Source organism: Accipiter gentilis, chromosome 31 (assembly GCF_929443795.1).
Source record: "Accipiter gentilis chromosome 31, bAccGen1.1, whole genome shotgun sequence".
NCBI lineage: Eukaryota > Metazoa > Chordata > Aves > Accipitriformes > Accipitridae > Astur > Astur gentilis.
In genome coordinates, this window is record NC_064910.1 from 1,098,637 (window position 1) to 1,117,803 (window position 19,167).

At 41.9% G+C, this 19,167-nt stretch overlaps 1 protein-coding gene across 3 annotated transcripts in view; it reads right to left on the reverse strand.

The window, feature by feature from the left end:
• COL4A1 (collagen type IV alpha 1 chain) overlaps positions 1-19,167 on the reverse strand; it is a 126,379-nt gene that overhangs the window by 56,423 nt on the left and 50,789 nt on the right. For all 3 annotated transcript variants that reach the window (XM_049834056.1, XM_049834054.1, XM_049834057.1), the window contains exon 2: positions 17,731-17,781. In XM_049834056.1, the coding sequence (XP_049690013.1) occupies positions 17,731-17,781 (51 nt within the window). The remainder of the gene's footprint in view (positions 1-17,730; positions 17,782-19,167) is intronic.

The following is a 19,167-nucleotide window of genomic DNA, read 5'->3' on the forward strand; positions in this document are numbered from 1 at the left end:
CAGTATGAATGGCCAATACCACTCCTCTTCTTATATATCATTCACATCAGCAGATTTTGGAGACCAGGCTTGTCACTTTGTCTTGAATTTCAGGGTGGTTCAGAGACAGAGTACTTCGAGATACAGGATCTTCCTAAGAAGCTGAACACACAGCTTCTATGTGTCATCATTTAGGTTCTTCTTTAATGCTGTAGGGGACACCTGTGTGTTCTGTGCTGTCCCTCTCCCTACAACCCCAAATGTATTTAAATCAGAAAAATTTAGAGGCAGAAAATCCATCCACACTCAAGATCAATATTGCAGCTATTCACCATACTCAGACTCCAACTGAAACCAGGATGAATACTGTCTGAATAAAGGCTGCAAAATCTATGCATAGGGGAGAGGGAAAAAAAACCCACATGTCAAAGTCTGAAAACAGCAAATCAAGCAAACCAAAAGCCAAACCTTCCATGTAGGAGGAAGGAAGCAGAGTTGTCCTTTCAAGGTGTGGTGTGAAACAGGGAGAAACACTTCATATTGTCCAAAAAATGTGGGAATATTGAACGAATAAAACATTAGTGAGCAACTGCAAAAAGGAAAAGGTATATAAGTTTGGACAACAGCTAAAAAACATGGCACCTGTTTTAGAAACTCAAAGCACAGACCAATTTTCAAAGGATACCGACAAGAAAATAAAATTAACAAGGCTCAAAACACACAAAAGGAAGCTACGCAGAGATTTAACTATCTTCAGCAAAATGGTGAGAGATGAGATTGCGATTTGTAAATAACAAACAATTTAGTATTTGGATTTTAGGAGGGTGAATAGAAAGAAACTTTTCTCCTGTTCGCTCAGGACAAAGATTCCCAGCAATATGCTGGTAACTTGCAGGGGTCAGCTGAGGACTGAGCACACAAGAGAAGAACATCAGAGTCTTGGAGAGCCCACTCTTCAAGCAGGTGTAACAGGCATCTTGCAAAAAAAGGTTACGATACGCAGGCAGAGGAAACTGAGTGATGACCCACGGGCACGGTGCCGGTTACAGTTTTGGAAGATGAGAGGAACTGGAAGATTTGTGGAGTTACTGCATTGATGTTGTTTTTTAGCTCCTTGGCCAGGATTTTGTTAAGATGAAGAGACAAGGGAGAAGAAAGGTGACTGATGGGTAGGAAGAGCAGGGCCAAGGAGGGAGGAGGGGAGAAAACTATATCTGAGATGATAAGAGCATGACAAAATGAAATCAAAATAACACTAATTTATTAAAATATCCTGCCAGGAAAAATTTTCCTGCTGCTTCTCTTCTCCTTCCTCCCACAAAATATTTTTTTCAATAAAAAGATACTTTCTGAGGCAAACAATCAGTTTTTCATGAAGTGCCGAAATGGCATGATCTCCTCTATTTACTCCCCAGTATTCTTTGTCATGGTTTGAGTATAAAGTTTGCTAGTAACCTAAATCTGAGGCTGTGTGTTAGACCACAAAACACAGCAAAACAAAGCAAACAGCAGAACAGCTGAAGAAATATATTTCTAGGTCAGCTGTAAGAGGTACAAAATCCAAGTTCTAAAGTAACTAAAATGGTTTTGAAAAATATTTTAAGGAAGAATGTATCAGGACCCAGGCCTCTGAATAAACATTGAAGAAAATACAAATCTGAAGGCTATCTGAAATGTTGTTAAACAGATTACTGAGGTTCTTAAACCCATACTTTGGCTGGCTAATTGGCACTGCAGGAGTAAGTGTATTTCTACAAAATCAGATGTTGTGTCACTTCAGACCAGGATTTCACGTGGAACCCTGGGCACCTGCTCTCATGACCTGCTGGGAGATGGACTAAGGAGGGGAGGGAGAAAACACTCAAGTACACCGAACTGGGTTTTCCATGGCTGAAGGAAAGCACAAAATGTGCAAATTAAAAGAAAACAAGATTATTTTGACACCTATGGAGAAATATGAGTCATGAGTAACACAACTAATAAGTTTCCGCACTCTGGAGTTCTGTCCATCTGAGGATTTCAACACACTTTGAACCACTGCACCCTGCAACTCAGGGAAATAGTTTTCCCTCCATTCTTAAGGAAGATAAAACTGAGGTTTACAGATCAGATTTTCACTTAGTCTAAGGCTCCCTTAAGACTGTTCTGGCACTGTAAAAGGGCCTTAACGTGCTTGTAAATCACTCACTAAGGTAATGACCACTTTAGCTTGCCAAGGAGGTTAACTCAAGGCTTGAAATAAATAAAAACTTGGGCTTCCAAAGCAACTATAGTCAATTCTCTTAAGGCTGTCTTCGACCTCCCAGGCTGTCCTGTCTGAGGGGTAAAACATAGCTGCAGCAGCAGAGCCGAGACCATACCGAGTCACTTTGAGTTAAGACACATCCAGGTTTCCCTAGAAACATTTTATTTTACTGACTTGAACTGTTAGGCCAACAAGAAAAATAACTGGCTACTTGTTCAGGACTTCTGGACATCCAGTCAAGCTACTGGATGTCCCAAGGCATGGAGAGCGTAACTCCTGAGCATGTGGAGGGCTGCACCACCCCAAATACTGCAGACTCGCAGTTTCTCATACTGGAACTGAGGTCATCTTTTTGCCTGTGATGTGTCCGAGGGAAGTAAGGAAACGTAAAGGTGACTGTGTGTCTGAGAGCTGTTGGCTCCCTCTCTCCATGCAGCCTGCCACCTTGGCCACTTATTCTAACAGGGGAGCATGGACTTGCACTCTGCTTACACCTCTCTCTCTACTCTGCCTTCCCATTTGATTTTACTGCAAAGTAAGTTTGGGCTAAGGAGTCCAAAGCAAGTATTGGGTAAGTAGCCCAAATGTGTGCAGTCTCAGGCTACACAGTTAATGGGACCTTACTCCTCCATGCCATCCATGGAAATTCAAGAGAAGTTAGGACAACCTACTCCACCAAGACCCAGTAACAGACCTGTCTCCTGGGTTCCAGTCCCTTTCTTTGGTCTAGGTATCAGACTGCCCCTTTGTATGACAGTCTTAGAAAACTAGTGTGGCCAAAACTTGTAAGGAAAGAAGCAGTGCTAACGAACAAAGGTCTTACTTCAATACGCCTGCTCCAGTTAGTACCCGCTTCCACCATGAGGTATTTTTTTGGCATCAGTGAAACTACAGTAAAATTTTATCAGTGTCAAAGTACCTACACTGAACAAGAGAATACAGAAACTCTACCACCTAGAAGCTGTAAAATCATGTGAATGCAGAGCTCCACATGTCTTAATGTCACTGGTTAGACAGCCCCCCGAGATCACTGGGGTAGCAACACTTGTACTGCTGCTTTCCTACCCAAAGTGGCTTATTTGGAACTTCAAGGTCAGATTAAACTATTGCTTATTATGCTGTGCAGTACAGACTTAAGCATGTCCTGAAGATGCCTTGCATTGCAAGGAAATACTTGAGAAGCATCCTTTCCCTGCTTGCCTGCCCAGTTCCTTTCTTCACTCAATGTTCCAGCCAAACAGCCCAACAGCTAGTGTTTGCACTGCACTTATGCTGCAACTCATTAAGCACCCACACTACATAAATTGGCAAGCACCAAATCACCGCTGCTACCCCACTTATTTTTCACTCAGCACTGAGATTTCTAGCTGTGATGCGTGAAGAGCATGAGACTTTTAACTGCAAGGGTTATGTATTGTTCAAGTTCCAATATTCACAGCTGCAAAATCTTGGCAAATAATATTGAAAGAGCTTCTGCTTCTTACAAATCAATTCATGAGACTCAAAAATTCAAACAGATGTAACCAAGTCATCTGTACCTCTGCTGATTCAATACAAACTGTCAGAAAGCACAAAGGAGAATTCATTACTCAGCTCACAAAAATGAATATTCTGCCACTCAGCTGTTGAAAATGCGGAGGTGCTACGTAAAAAGACAGCAAGTGCTCAGTCGCTGTTGCAATCATTTAATAAGCAAGATGCCTGTGTTCGCCCAGCTTTTGTGAAATGCATCTAAATGTCTTTGCATTAGATAGTTCAAATTAAAAGCAACTGAATGGACTTCTAAACAGAGGTCAACCTGTTAGGAGCATAACTGCATAGGCTGATACTTTTTCTGGCACCTACCCTTCCAAATTAGCCATGAAATGCTACTTGACACATGGAACAACTGCAGATTGCTAAGCAAGAGAGTCACACGAAGTAAGTAGTTTCAGAAGATTCAGCTGTAATAAATTAAGTGCTGAGGGGGAGGAAATAATCACCACCCCATTATAAATTATTTCCCCTATTATTTTGTCTAGGGACTGCTGGACTGGGAGATTTTAGACTTGAGAGACTGGTAACATGGATATAAATCAACTGTTTCCAGAAGTGTGGGCTCACAGGGTGTCTGAGCCTGTACAAATATAATGTTCTCAGGCTCTCCAGAGGCTCAGGCACGTGGTGAATAACAATGTGCAGATCTTCCCCAAGCCATTTCAAAGATGCTTCACTTGCCTCTGCCAGCGATCGCCCTGCAGCTGAGACGGCAGGACAGACACGAGCCTGCCCTTCAGCCAAAAAGGCATAAAACTCAGTCTTGGGGAGAGATGTCAAAAGGCAGCTGAGCTGATCTACCCAGAAAAGGTGGCTCTTCTCCTCCTCCTCCTCCTCCTCCTCCTCCTCCTCCTCCTCCTTTTAAAGGGATGGTGCCACCTCACCCTTCTTTACACCGGCTGGTACGATTCCCTCAGCTCCACCGCACCAGTTCAGCTCACCAAATTGACTCATTTTCTTTAGCGAGCAAGCTTGCTGCAGCCTCAGTGAGCTGAGGAGCTCATCAGGCGGCCAGCCAGCTGCCAAAACCGATGCGAGGAGGATGCAGCAACGCAGGACGCCGGGCGGAAAGGCAGCGAGAGCAGCTTCTCCCAGCAGCGCGGTGGGGTTTGCTGGAGTTCATCCCCCAGAGCTCCTCAGCTGTGCCTTCACTGCAAGGGGAATGGAGCTGCGAGCCAACAAATGCTTGACCTTGCCGGAGCAGCTGCCTTCAGACCAGTGCCGCTGCTGACTCCAGCGTCGTCACAAGCTCAGACTTTCTCACAAGCACACGTTTCCCTCTTCCCCAAAGCTAGCGTTCATTGAACTGAAATGCCACCAAGGGCGCGCGTGTGGCAAAGAAATCCAACTGCTTCAAGATGAAAATTGAGGATGCAGTTGCCAGAAAGAGAGAAATAGGGCCTGACTGTTCAGCATTCCTTCCTATTTTTCTCTTACCCTCAGTCTGATTTTAGAAACAGTCTCAAACACTGCTTTTGAAAGAGATTAGCTTGAGGCCTAGGTGCATCTGTTAACAAGAAAACCCATCGTCCAAAACATGCATCACACCTTAATGCTCCAGTGTGACCTTGTAGAATCTAGAGCAACGCCCAACAGCCTTGCAATGCCCTAGGAGGTTTCTACCCAGACTATCCCGAGCCACGCGAGAGGTGAATGCAGGGTCTGCGTTTGTTCCTTCAGCTGATGTAATTGTGAGCATTCAAGTGAACTAGCTTCAAGGTGTTAGACCAGTAATTACGCTCCACAGTGGGAAACACTATTGTGCGATCTGAGTAGCCCTCTCAAGTCACTCTGTTTCTCTCCACACTCTTTTAAACATGTGTTACAGAATTATAATTGCCTAAGCGTTACATTAGCGAACAAATGGAGATGAGGAATATCCAATTCTTTATTAAAAGAGTATCTCTAACCACCAGAGGGAGCACTGGCCCTGAATATCTTTCAGGATTAAAATAAACACCTACAATAAATATCATCTGTTTGTCCTCAGCTGCACTTACCATTTTCAGTATTTTATTGAAAGTGTGAAGCAGACATCAGTCAAACAGAATTATTGCTATATGCTCACAGTGCAAGCGTCCTCAAATGCACTAAGGATGTTTAACATTACAAAATCCCCACTGCACATTCTTCAGCATTAGAATCTATTTGTGCCATAGCTATACAATTCTGGAGCCACACCAGTAACGAGTAATTAATTACACAAAGATAACTGTGAAGACATGCAAAGAATCTGTGTAGGAGCTCTGCAAAGATCTTGGCTCACCCAGAAGTTTTGGGACTGAGCCCCTGCCAGCATGCAGAATGGAACAGGGGGGTCAGAGGCGAGGGAGGGGGGAAGAGTCAGCAAAGTCTGGGTTCGTGCGCTGCCAGGAAGCATCTGAGAAAGCTCACTCGCGTGGAAACACAAGTCCGGCATTTCTGGCCTGACTAACAGAAGGAGCAGCCATGAGAGTTTCGCATCACCTGCACAGCTCCACCGTCGGGCCGGCTGTGGGCTGGATGAGTCCCCTGCACAACTCCAAGCATTACCAGGGCCGCTCTACGTTATACGCAGACACGAACGTCGACCAAGAGCCACGCCAGCAGCCGCTGGGAACGGCCGTCTCCAGCCGTGCCCGCTCTGCCGCGGTGCAGGTCCCGCCATCTCCTGCCCCTTCGCCCCCTCCCCGGCGGGACTCCTTCGGACCAGTTACACCAGCTCTCAGGCTGCACTGCGAGGTGGGAGCACCGAGAAGCACCCACTCACGGCGCAAAAGGCCGTGCCGTACAGGTTCACGCACGCAGGGGCAGAAGCTGCACGCTGATCACCGACCGATGGCATCTCACCGCGCTCCGGCTTTCCACTCCCTGAAGGGATTACTCTTTCCACCATGAAAGTATCCTTCCCCGAGCCTCCTGAATTTACAGCACTGGGGAACCTGTGCAGCTCGATAGAAAGTGAACCCAAACCTCAAATGGGGAATCTATCAGTATAAACATTTAATCAGAGAGCTGTTCAGGTTCATAGTTCAGGGACTGAGCCTGTGCCTCTGCCTCCTAAACACGAAAGAATGCGTAGACCGAACGCATACTTCAGTGTCACCTCCTGGCTGCGCAGAGCATTCCTCAGGAAGCTGCTAAGTGCTTCCCAGGAGTATAAAAATAGAAATAACAATCTTTGATCATCCTTTTCTCTACATATCAGTATGTATGTGCTTACTTGGTGTGCAAGTAAGTGGGTGGATATACAGTGTGTCTGAATCTGATTTAGAAGCTGAATAAGAAGTAAAATAAGCTGAGCGAAGTAAAATTAACATTCAAAAGTCAGTCATGGGTACAGACTCAGCCTCCATTTAATTTGTGTCAAGCATCTGGTTGCCCATCAGCATCGTACAATTTCAGTTACACCAGCTGCAAGTAATGGCCCCTCCCTACATAATTTACCAGGCCTTCTTCATGTAATTCGCCTTCTTGCTCACCCCATAGTTATTCCTCATTTTCCAACTGCGGTAGTCAGTTTTTTTCAACAGAGGTGCCCAGATTTCAATTTTTAGGACTTCTTGAGCCACATACACCCTTAACTTAAGCTATCAATGTTTCCTTACATTTGCGTGTCTTTGGCTGATGTACCTTGTGTGTGATATTTGACTACAGTGTAGATAAATATTACAGATCAAGAAGTAGCCAGGATGCTGAAGAGGAACATATTTGCACTTACAGCAAAATATTATTTTGCTTGTTTTCTCTCCATGAGAAAAAAAAAAAGGAAAAAGAAGAAATACTCACTGAAGTTCAGCGAGGTACATGCACCTTTCATTCATTCACAAAAGATAACATGCATGACCCCTAGTTTGAACATTTTATAAGCCAGGAGTAGTCTACCTCAAAGCATGATTGAGGGCATGGCATACGAAGGACAGGAATATGAAGACTAGCAAGATACTAGGAATAGGAAGACAAGATAACAGAAGCCAATACACAGCAAGTGAACTTCATTTGCAACTGTGGAAGTCTGCCTGCACAAAGCTTGGCAGTTTAACACCAAGGTATGGTTCATTGTCTTTATGTTTAAACTTCTCTTGATTTTTGGAAGGAAAAAAAAAAAAACCAAACCAAACAACCCCAAAAAACCACAGAGCTCACAATGTTTGGGGAGGAATTCACACAAACCTTTTACCAAAGGTACGCAGGGGTTTTTTCAAACCAAAAATCAGACGTGGGTCAAGGTGCCTCTTTCCATCAGTTAGAACCACCCTGGGGAATAGAAGAACCTCAAAGAACCACAAGGGAAGAGGACAGTTGAAGGACAAATGTGTTTGCACTGTAAAAAAAAGGAAATTCTATCACCTGGAGACAGGTTGAATCAAAAGGGTGCTATATTTCCCACCCCTTCTAATCATCTGTTGAACTCATTAGGTCTGAGTAACTCTTCCTTTGTTTTATTGCACATTGTGTTAAATCACTTCCAGTATTGAAGGTCCAAGAATATAAGGGGTAAAAATGCTCCACGCCCTTCCTTCTTCATTAGTGAAAATTACTTAGCATTTGTTTGCATTTGGCGTTGTTTAAAGGCTCACAGTTGAAGATGAAACAGCAGAAAAAAAAAGGTCTTGAACTTTTCAGGTTTTTTTAATTTATTTTTGTTCAGATCCTAGACCTGGAATGAAATGTGACGTTACATGCAAGTTTTATTCTCTTGCCAAAGGTTTGTCATGGACATATTTACAGAAAATAATCTCTTCCATAAATAGTAAAAACATGGGCAGCTGGTCCTAGACAGGACAGACTGCAATAAAGTTCTCATAACGAAGCAGCTCCTCTCTGAGACAGTACATGACAGACAGTACTATTTGAGACAGTGCTATTCTAGCTGCTTTTTTGAGTTAGGTTGGAAATGGCATTTCTGAAGTTGTAAACATTTTGGAAGTTGCATAGGAGTAAAATATTTTTCCACAAAAGCTAGTGGAAATATTCTGCCTTCTGACTTTTATCATGAAAATACCATAAGGCAGGTAACATTGTGCCTTAAAAGTGTAAATCAGTCAGTTTAATCTCTAGAGTCCCTTGACTCAACTAGATCCACTGGAGAACACATAATACAATTTAATTTTTTTGTAGTACCTCCAGGGTTGCTCAGCCTAAATCAATTAAGTTAACGAAGATGCAATAATCTTAAAAATGATGAAAACAAATACCTTCCTTACTTTGACACTGTGGAGGATATCAGCATCGTTGTCAGTGAAAGCCAACCAAAAGTTGGTCTACTGCTTAGTAGATGTCTTTAAGGTTTTGACCAAGAAAAAAAAAAAAAAAAAAAAAAAAAAAAAGGCAAGGATTCGTAAATGGGCCTGTCAGAATAAATGAAATCTGTGATGTGTGACTGGCAGCCAGAGGAGCCTGCGGGGACGTGGATGGTGTGAGTCACAGGGCACACACAGCTCTTCCCTCCCGTGCCGCCCGCACCAGCATCTACCAGCATCGCCGATCAACCCTGCCCTTCTGGGAAGCTGACTCTGCCCAAAGAGAGGTAGGGTGCAAAGACAGTTTTGCTATCAAAAGCTTGTACTTTGCCTACGTCTGGAGAGTTTCACTTTTACAAACACTATCTTTTTCCTGAGGTAAACAGTGCCCCTCAGTTCAATGACTTGGCATCGATACAAATTCATTGCATTTAATACCTAGAACTTCCTAAAGAGATCCTTCTGGAGGAGTTTCACGAGGCTGCAGGTGTCCTTACTGGATTTCCAGCATCCATCCCCATGCATTCAGACAGAAATGAAGTCTGGGGTTGAAGATTTGCAATCGCATCCTTAACTCAAATCTAATTAAAAGTGCTGCATACAGCTGGCAGCAACACTGGCTTCTCTGTTCACTGCTCCACTATAGGAGCCTTTGGTATTCTTCCCTTTTTTTCACCTAACTCCTGATGTTGGAGTCAGAGGGCACTTTAGACTGCCCCTCTGTACTAGAGTCCCTTCCCCCCATTACTATTAAACCCATTTGTTTTGCAGTTCTGCAGCATCTTTCGGTCTCTGCTTAGCAGTCAAGCAAACTCTTCTAACAAAATTAAGGGTCACTAAACCCCCCCAAAGCTCTTAGTATCCTGCTAACCAGCCATTAAATACTTTTGCTGCATGTGTTTAGTCAGTAACAGTGTCAAATAAGAAAAGAGTGAGAGGACATCCAACTTGATGCCAGCATCTGTGTTCACTCACTCGCTCAACTCAGTATTTACTTCAACTGTGCACACTGATCTTTGACACAAGCCTTGTGAGAATTATTTCTGTTGGCTATCAAAACATTTAGAAATGTTCCAGCTGAACTTCAGTGGAAGTTGCTACATGCTTTCATAGAAACACAGAATCACGGAATGGTTTGGGTTGGAAGGGACCTTAAAGACCACCTCGTTCTGATTCCCCTGCCACAGGCAGGGACACCTTCCACCAGACCAGGTTGCACAAACCCCCATCCAACCTGGCCTTTAACCTTTCCTTAAAAGCTATGAAATTTATGGGTAGGTTTTGCCGTTCTAGTTAGTCTTAAATATTCTAAGGGATAGAAACATGATTTTCCAGATGGGAGTCTATGTTGGTTTTCCCTTGGCTTTACCTTAATTTTGCTTTTCTTTTGTTGTTAAAGGTGATATAGCCGTTACTGACAGCCAATAAATATTTTCATCATTTAGGTTAACTTTCTTTGCCATGTTGTCTATAATTCAATTTACTTATTGTTCTGTAACACTTTCTCAGGTGTTATACCTACCTGAAAGGAAATGTAAATCCTTTTTAACATCTCTTAAAAATGCTATCTCAGCTGTTCTTGCTCCTTCTGTGATATTAATCTTCTTTCTTGGTTAAACTAAAGAGGATCTCTAGCTGGTTGGGAACTTGCTTGTGTGATAAAAATACTCCACTATCACTTTTTTAGCAGCTCCTTCAGGTTCCCTCTTTAAAAATCTCACTTTCATGCTGCTGCTTACTGTTCTGTCTCCTTCCAGTCATACATGGTTACAAGTTTTGTTATTGCTTCTGCTGAAGTGGTTTTGAGAATTTTGTATGAAATTTGGCTTTTTACCCTTAATGAAATCCAAACTTTAAGAGAATTCAGATCTGCTTTTCTGAAAGCCAACATCATATGGCTGAATGTTTTCAATGACTAATGTAAGTTATGACCTTTCACTGAAAACATAGGTCTAAAATCTGAAATAGGAGGTAGCTGAGCAAAGAGAAACAAACAACTAACTACCACTAGTGTGAGATTTAAAAAAAATCCCCCAAACAAACCCCCAAAACACTTTTTGTTCTTGGCTAGAAAGACTAGAAAGTGACTTAAGGAGATTTCCATATTACTGTGGCTCCCTAGTAATAATTATGTATGCCCAAGTTGCTTTTTGTGAATATTGCTACAGAAAAAATGTAGGCAGAGACTGATTATTAAGTGCATCAAGTATTAAATTCTTGTGTGGGAACTGACATATCACAGAACTGTCAATTATAATGGCTGGCTTGGTCTGGGATCCCCAGCAAACACAATACAAATTGAATGGCAGAATGATTTAAAGAAGCCTAAGAGGTAAACTACAAAATGTAGCTACTGCTGTACCCCAGACATTTGCTGTCCCAGACCTGTAATCTAAACCCACAAAACCCTGTCAGCATCATTAGTGGGCAATAAGATGAAGACACAGAAAGCAGAAGCAGACTACAGGTGCTGTCACGCATACGGTCAGGTACTAGAAAACTGCACGCCAGGACATAAGTTTTAAAATCACTGTGTAATGAGCAGATACTGGAAGCATGACTCTGTTTGCATGGACAAAATTTGAGATTTGGGAAGATTCCAAACTATGCAAGGGTATTGCACAGGCACTGGGTAGCTCCACTTCCCAAGCATGCAGATTTCAGAGAAGTGGAGATCTTACAGGTCTTTTCTCATCTTACTTTGATCTCACATTTGGGAAACTTTACTGACTTCACTGGAGGCTCACATGCTTCACATCAAAATAAGGCCCTGTAATCCTTCGAGAAATCATAATGAAGACATACACTAACAGCAGTTGTACAAATGTAAAATCAAACTCTGTGAGGCTAGAAAGCATGTTTTATTCCATGAAGAAATGCCTGAGATTATTATACCGACACCTCTCCAAGCAAAGATATGCATCTGGCAACAGCTGCTTAAAAGGTCATTTTATGCCAACTGAAACACTACTGTGTGAAAACCTTTAAAAGTCAGCTCTGAAAACTAAATATGAGCATACGTCATCACATAATATTACTGGGATATCTGCTTTTATAGCAGTCTTTCCATAGAGATAAATTCATCAGTGTAATCCACTAGTTTGTGTTAATCAAAGATACATACCGTGCTGAGTGCAAAACTACATCTTAATACAGAAAATGTTGCCAGAGACATTCGGTTCCATTTGGGCAAACAGGACAAATGATTCAAATAACTATCTAAAATGAAGAAAATCTAATGGATCCAGATGCCACTTAGCAGTTTGGTCTGCCCAGTTGGGAAACTGCAGAAAACTTTCAATACTTAGCATATCCCACTCAATATTATTCAGAGTCTTTTGACACCTTGTTCAAGAACAGGAGCTTTGTTGGTGTGCTCTCTTTATGAAACAAAGATGTTCTTTCCCCTGATTTGAATTAGAAGGATTATTTTACTGAGTGACACAAAGAAAGGGTAAATCAATAAAAATACACTAGTGTCACTGCAGAATTGACACAAACATTGTGACAACAGCCTTATTTTTGAAGCTTCATAAACCACAGGTCTTGAAGAATATCAGATCTGCAGCTGATGAGTATCTTTGCTTATTTTATTATAGTCTTCTGATTTCCCCCTTTCAGGAAGGATTAGATGGCTTCATGCTACCTACTAGCCCTTTCCAGGCTGCAAACACAATCTTTCCCCCCACATTGCCCATCAGCCCTCTTGTCAACTTTATGTCCCTCTCTGGGATGTATAATTTAGCTGTACTTTCCTTGGTGTCCTCAGTTCATGGTCTTTCCAACTCAGGCATGAACTGCTGCTGTACACAAGCTAAGTTCCTACAGCAGCCACTGACATAGAAACACTGAGCAAAACTATGGAAGAACTGATTAAAACCAAATAGTAAACCTTGAGATGAAATAGTGCCAATGGGAAGTGTAAAATCGAAGATTTTTGATTAAAAAAGTCTTGATGTTGCTAATACAGGTTGAACATGGAAAGCATCGACCTAGTGATTACTGATTTGTTCCACTAGAGGAACTGATTTGTTGCCCTCTGCTATATCGTAAAGGAAACTCAGAAGTACTTAACAGTGATCTTCCCACTGACTGCCAGAGCTTCTCTCCAACAAGGGGTTTTATATTGTTTTAACTCAGCAATATCACAAATATTTCTGCTCTATCTTTTGATCCCTAAAATGACAGCGAAAGCCTTGAAGGCCCTCCCAATCTGATATACTTCAAAAAACCCAAACCAAAACAAACATACAGGGGACACAGACGACTGGAACAGTCAACTCTTCATTACACAGACGAAACGGAGAAGCACAGTCGCCTGTAGACAGCAAAACCATGCGTGACTCTAAGACCGTATGAGTGTGCAGACTGTATGAGAGAAAAGACCGGTCACTGCTCCTCTTGATGGGGGACCACAGAGGTGTCCCAGTGACTGTCAGCCTAAGCCAGTAACAGAGCTAGCTGGCTTCCAGACCCAGAGTGGCTCAAGCAAAGCCAGTTTGTGTACTTCTGCAGCGTGGTCAATCCACACAGGGATGATGCATCCATCAAGGGAAACACAGAAATTATTTTTATGTAGGTATAGTAATACAGATACAGTCCCAGAATCAGGCAAACAAAAATATGCCAATATAAACTGAATTGCTCAACTCTTCTTACATCTCAAACAAAAAAACCTGAAAAGCAGTGGTTATGCAAGAGTTAATTCTACTCTTATTTTCTATTTTTCTTTCAGAATTTCCTAGTAGAGATTTTTTTTTTTTTTTTAAAGTGCAATACTTCATGTGCAATGACAAAATCATATCTGATATACTCTTGTGACTAACTTTTAATGGGTAATCCTGAGGCAGGGAAACCAGCATATATATGGTATTTATACTAAAGAATGAGAATTTATACCTTAATGCATTCTAACTGAGAAGTTTTAGAAGGTTAATCATTCTGTATTAGTTACAGCAAAGTTCCAGTGTTACCTCCATTTATACACATTTCTGATATGGAGTAAAAGGAGTGTAAATGGTCATGAATGAGAGAATGAACATTCTTGGAAAAAGTCAGTGCATGGAGAATTTTACTCAGCTCTATACAGTCTTTGTTCTAAATGGTAATTAAATGCTTAACTTGCTTTTTCTACACACATTAATGGCTAGCACTTCTTATCTCCCCAGCTGCTTGAAATTGTTCTCAAAATCTAGGTAGGCATAAATGAGAAAACATAGCTTCTGTCTGCTTCTGAGTAACCCAATACAATGTAGGCAAGCATTCAAAACTCTGATCAGTTTAAGCAGATCTTACACTTCAGCAAGGTTAGAAAGAACAGTCAGTTATTATGCAGAAAAACCAATAAAAAGTGTAAGAGGAAACAAATGAAGATGTTTTAGGCTAATCTATCTAATGGAAAACAGTAAGGTATTATTTATTATTGTATTATTTTAGCAATATTATGTTTTTCTAAAATTTCTGCACCTTTTGTTTGGCAAATACTTGATACTTGACATTATATAGCTTAAAATAACAGCCTGATGTTCAGTGTAATAACAAAGGCTTTATAGAATAAGAGCCATCTGGTGCAATTACACTCACTTTCTGAAATTTTCTGAAAGGGATGAAACCCCTTAGACTTTGTCAATTATATGCCCTTGATAAAGTATGAGTCATCTTAAAGGAGTTTGGCATAGAGATGCAATTTTCATGGAAGCAGTCTAATGAGAGAACATATTGAATGTATTCTAAATATGACCATCCAAACGGTCATACTGATGGAAAGATTCTCAAATGAGAGAGAAAAATACGGCAATGTAATTTACTCTTCCATGTCTGAAATGCTGTTGGGTAATATTTCTTGGGTAATTCACAGCCTGTAAGTCAAATACTATCTTCAACACTTTTTCTGGTGAGATCATTAATATGATTATTTGGCCAAATGTATTTTAATTAAAGCCCACCCCCAAACCGTAGGCTCTGGAACTTCTTCCCACACTACGGTAGGAAATATATCTCCAGATGTTAATAATTAAGGCATTAAAGGGTAAACCCAGCACCCACTTCCGCAGCTGCTGAAGCTCCCACGGCAGTAAACTGGTGTGGTTACGTTGCTGAAGAGCGTGGGTGGATTGGAAAAGGCCCTTCAGCGTTTGTGCACTTCTGCGCAACATGGAAGCCAGATCAAAAGGGTTTCCAGTGTAGGCAACATGTTGGCTGTGGATGGTGCCGGGCAGAAGGGCTGTGTGCTTCCCACGCAAGTGGCTACGTGAGAAGTGGAGAGCAGATGTTCTCTGACGTGGTCTCCTGGGGTACCACAAGAGGTGGCCCTCTTCTGGCCTGGATCCTGGCTACGACCAATCTTTCTAACGAGTCCTTCCCCGAGTAAACCACATTCATGTAGATCTCTGAGGGGCCAGGTACCACTACTGATGTGCGCACTAACGGGAACTGTGTTCAGCAGAGACACGCTTCAAATCCAAACGCGTTGGTTGGAAAGACCATTTCTAGAAATATTACTGAGGCAAGCGGGAAGGATGCTTCCCTTGCTTTCCCTCACCAACTTCTGTCTTCAGGCCTGGGACGGGGTAGCAGGCCGTCCTTATTCTAGACTGGCATTAAATGTAAAGAATTGGGATGAAAAGCTGCACGAGGCTAAAACAAGGGTGAGGGGCAGATGTTTTTAAATAAAACTCAGTTTTCTGTTCAAAATCTTAAGTACACATTTGAAAGCCTCAGAGTGTTAACATAACGAGCAAGCATTGATATATATTGATCTGAATCGAGTTACTTCGAAATGCATTCCAAAACACCTCCAAATGCCTTTCTTGAATATTCTTTTCTAGGTGTAACTATTCGTTCACCTGTCTAGACGTCTCTAATGTCAATAATTAAATTCCTACATAGTCTAAAACTATGTAAATACTTCACTATACACATGTTTAAAGTCAGAGAAGTTTGTGATAGAAACCATTAGGAAGAGCGTGGAGTACACTGACTTGCGCGACAAGTTTGCATGAGATCTGGAATTTACTATGACTTCTTGTCCTATGGACTAGTAATTTTTCTCTCTTCTACATTTTTAAATAACTTGCATTAATTTGGGGTAGTCTTGGCTTCTACAGTGTCAGAGAAGCATCTATTTCTTTCAAAGACAACTTTTTGAGACTCAACTATGCAAATGAAAAATGCCAGCAAGAGCTCTAGCAAAGAGAGTCAGGACTGCAGCCAGAAATAAATGAAGCATAAGCTTTAATACAATTTATTTCCCCAAACTATCATTTTTTAAAATGATCTAGTTACAAGATGCTGGCATACTCTGTGAACTGAAAACTAATGGCTTTCAACAAGAGAGTTATAACATAGTATATCTCTCATTCTACAATGACTCATTTGTACTTGTTACTGAAAAATAAGATCAAGATATCAAGGAATAAATTCAGAGTTCCGAACCTTTCCCAAGTATTTGCTTTTTTTTTTTTTTTTCTTTATATATATAGCTGACTTTTATTAAACAGATATTAATGGGTCATTAAAAAAAAAGGAGACTCCATCTAAAAGATGTTTTGAACCTCGACACTTTTCATCTGTCTCACAAATTAATCTATGTTCTGTTATAAAGAAAACAATCTTTGCTTGGGTGTCCAATTAAGTAATTTACATTCCTTGTTCTGGCAAACACTGAAGAAAAGCCACCAACAAACATTCTTAAAACCCTCATCTGTAAATATGTAGCTATCGCATGTGAGACAACGTAGAATACCAGCTGCATATTTATTTAAAAAAATCAAAACAACCCCCCCATAACAAAAAACAAACAACCCCCCCCCCCCCCACCTCTTCTAAGCACTCCTTCGGTTGACCTAAACAACTTACCTCAAAAAATGTTCCCAGTGCAATCACAGAACGGTAAAACCTTTGGTTTACACTCATATAATGGTAGATATACAGTACATGTGCATGCACAACAGAACACACTGTAGATTAAAATCTCTACAGCAAAATTGGAAGAGATAAGGACAGCGATTGAATGTCTACAATATTTACAAAAGCAAGTAATTTACAGGGGGAATTCATGGAATGCTTAAGTACGCTATAATTTTTCTTCGCTGTTACTGCTTTAAAAGAAGCCTTTAAAGTGCCTTTTCTGTTTCATACACAGAAAGTTTAGGTAGCCGAATGGGAACTTCTAAACTCATTTGTGAGGTTCTGTCACAAAGTTTTAAATATTGGGGATTTTCTTGACCTCCAAAACTTTTCTGTATTTAAGCTGATGACCAAATCTCCTTCTTCCTACTGCAGGTCATTGCCTCCCAGGGCTAACCCCGGTCAAGGTACGTTGCTTACAACGCACCACAGCCTTCTTGGGGAGCAACCTGCACAGCGGGCTGAGGGGACCGTTTCCGAACCGAACCGCTCGCGGCGTTTCCAGCGGTGGCCAGCTGCCGAGCCTGGAGGCGAGGTGCAGGAAGGGAGAGCGAGCCGGGTCAGCATCCCACGCGATGGGGAAAGAGGGAGGCCATGGCCAAGCGCTGGGCTAGGGGCTTCAGCCCGCGGGGGGGGCATTCGGCTGCTTCCCACCCCCGGCCCTCCTGCCCTCTGCTGCTGTCGGGAAACCCTGCTGAAGGGCAGGCGGCCGGGCCGCGGCGATGCCCCGCGGCGGTGCAAGTGTTCCTGAAACCAACAGCTCGCCCGCCTCCCAAGAGATTATACGCCGTGTGGTTTAAGTAAGCAAGGTAATGAAGCGGAGAGAGCTGACCTACTCACCTTTTGCCCCTTTACGCCACTGCAGTCACATTTTCCACAACCGGAACAACCCTGAAAATAAAAGAGAAATTGAGAATTAATTGTCTGAACTGGGTGACAGGAGAACATACCGCAACAAGCCACGGGCGTCAGCACTACCACCCTGACTGCAAGACTGGTCAGTGTGGGGAACGTTCACTTCGGCCCAACACAATACTTTGTTATCTTTATATAGGTGTACACCTCTGGTCTCAGTCACGGTCCAATAAAAGATGCCTTTGTAAAAGAAGAAAAAAACCTGCTATAGTTTTTAACCATAGAAAACTGTTGTATTACTTCTAAATTGTTGTCTTTTGGCCACCATTTAAAAAATAACTCATTTTTATAGAATACACACATACTCTGCCTGTAGCAATATGAATGTCTCAATTTAAAACAAGTGGATTCTCTACTAGGATTCTATTCATTCAAAGCCCAACAGAATATTTAAAACAAAATCAACCCAGCCGTAGAAGCATCTCTTTAATACTGGGTTTTTATTAAATGGCTCGCATTCTGCATAAATGCCTAACCTCTATAAATATGTGCCATTGCTTTGAGGAGAAAGGGATGGTGAAACTGCAGTTCATGATTTATCTTCTATGCTTAAGGAGAAAAATACCAGACCTGAAGAAGATGGTTTTTGTTTCTTCTCTGAAGACAAAAAATGTTGTCTACACCCCTTGGTGTTTACCATGAGATCTCTTAATATTGATCTACTGAATTTTTTTTATCGGTAAGTGGCAACCTTCAGGAGGAGAATAGTTTTTAAAGGAAGTTAAATATTGGTATCATTACCACAGGAAACTATATCAAGAAGTATATCTGGACATACTTTATGAAATCGAGTCAAACCACAGCCCCTCAGAGAGCAAACTGCTCCTAACGTTAGATATTAGATATGGAGGCAATTGTTAATCTTTACTGGCCAAGCAATGTCTAGCTCCAGGGTTCTGGTCCTGTTTCTTATATCTATCACATTTTAAGTGATCTTTCCTCCTTGCCTCCTATAATGCCCAAATGCAATTGTCATTACGATGGGAAACCTTCCACTCAGTAAAAGCACAGTTGTTGCAGCAGGAGAATGCATAGAAAACATGAATAAAAACATAAGCAGTCTGAATTATTCTCCAGTAGATACCAGAGATCCTTGTTTTCTGAAAGGCACCACCTCATGAGGTTGCTACACTAGGGAAACTGAAGTCAAAATACAGCCAGCTTGTACCTCCAGAAGATGATGGTACTTCAGCATGGAAGCTGACAGACTCCCAAGTCTATCTGGATTCTGTGATGTGAAATCCTGGAGGGCAGGCGGACGGGAGGGTGCGGGAAAGGGGCTTTTTCCCCTCGGGGGAAGGAAGGTGGACTGTGCAGCTGGCCTTGCCAGCCCCCACAGCTGATCCCATCACACGAAATACT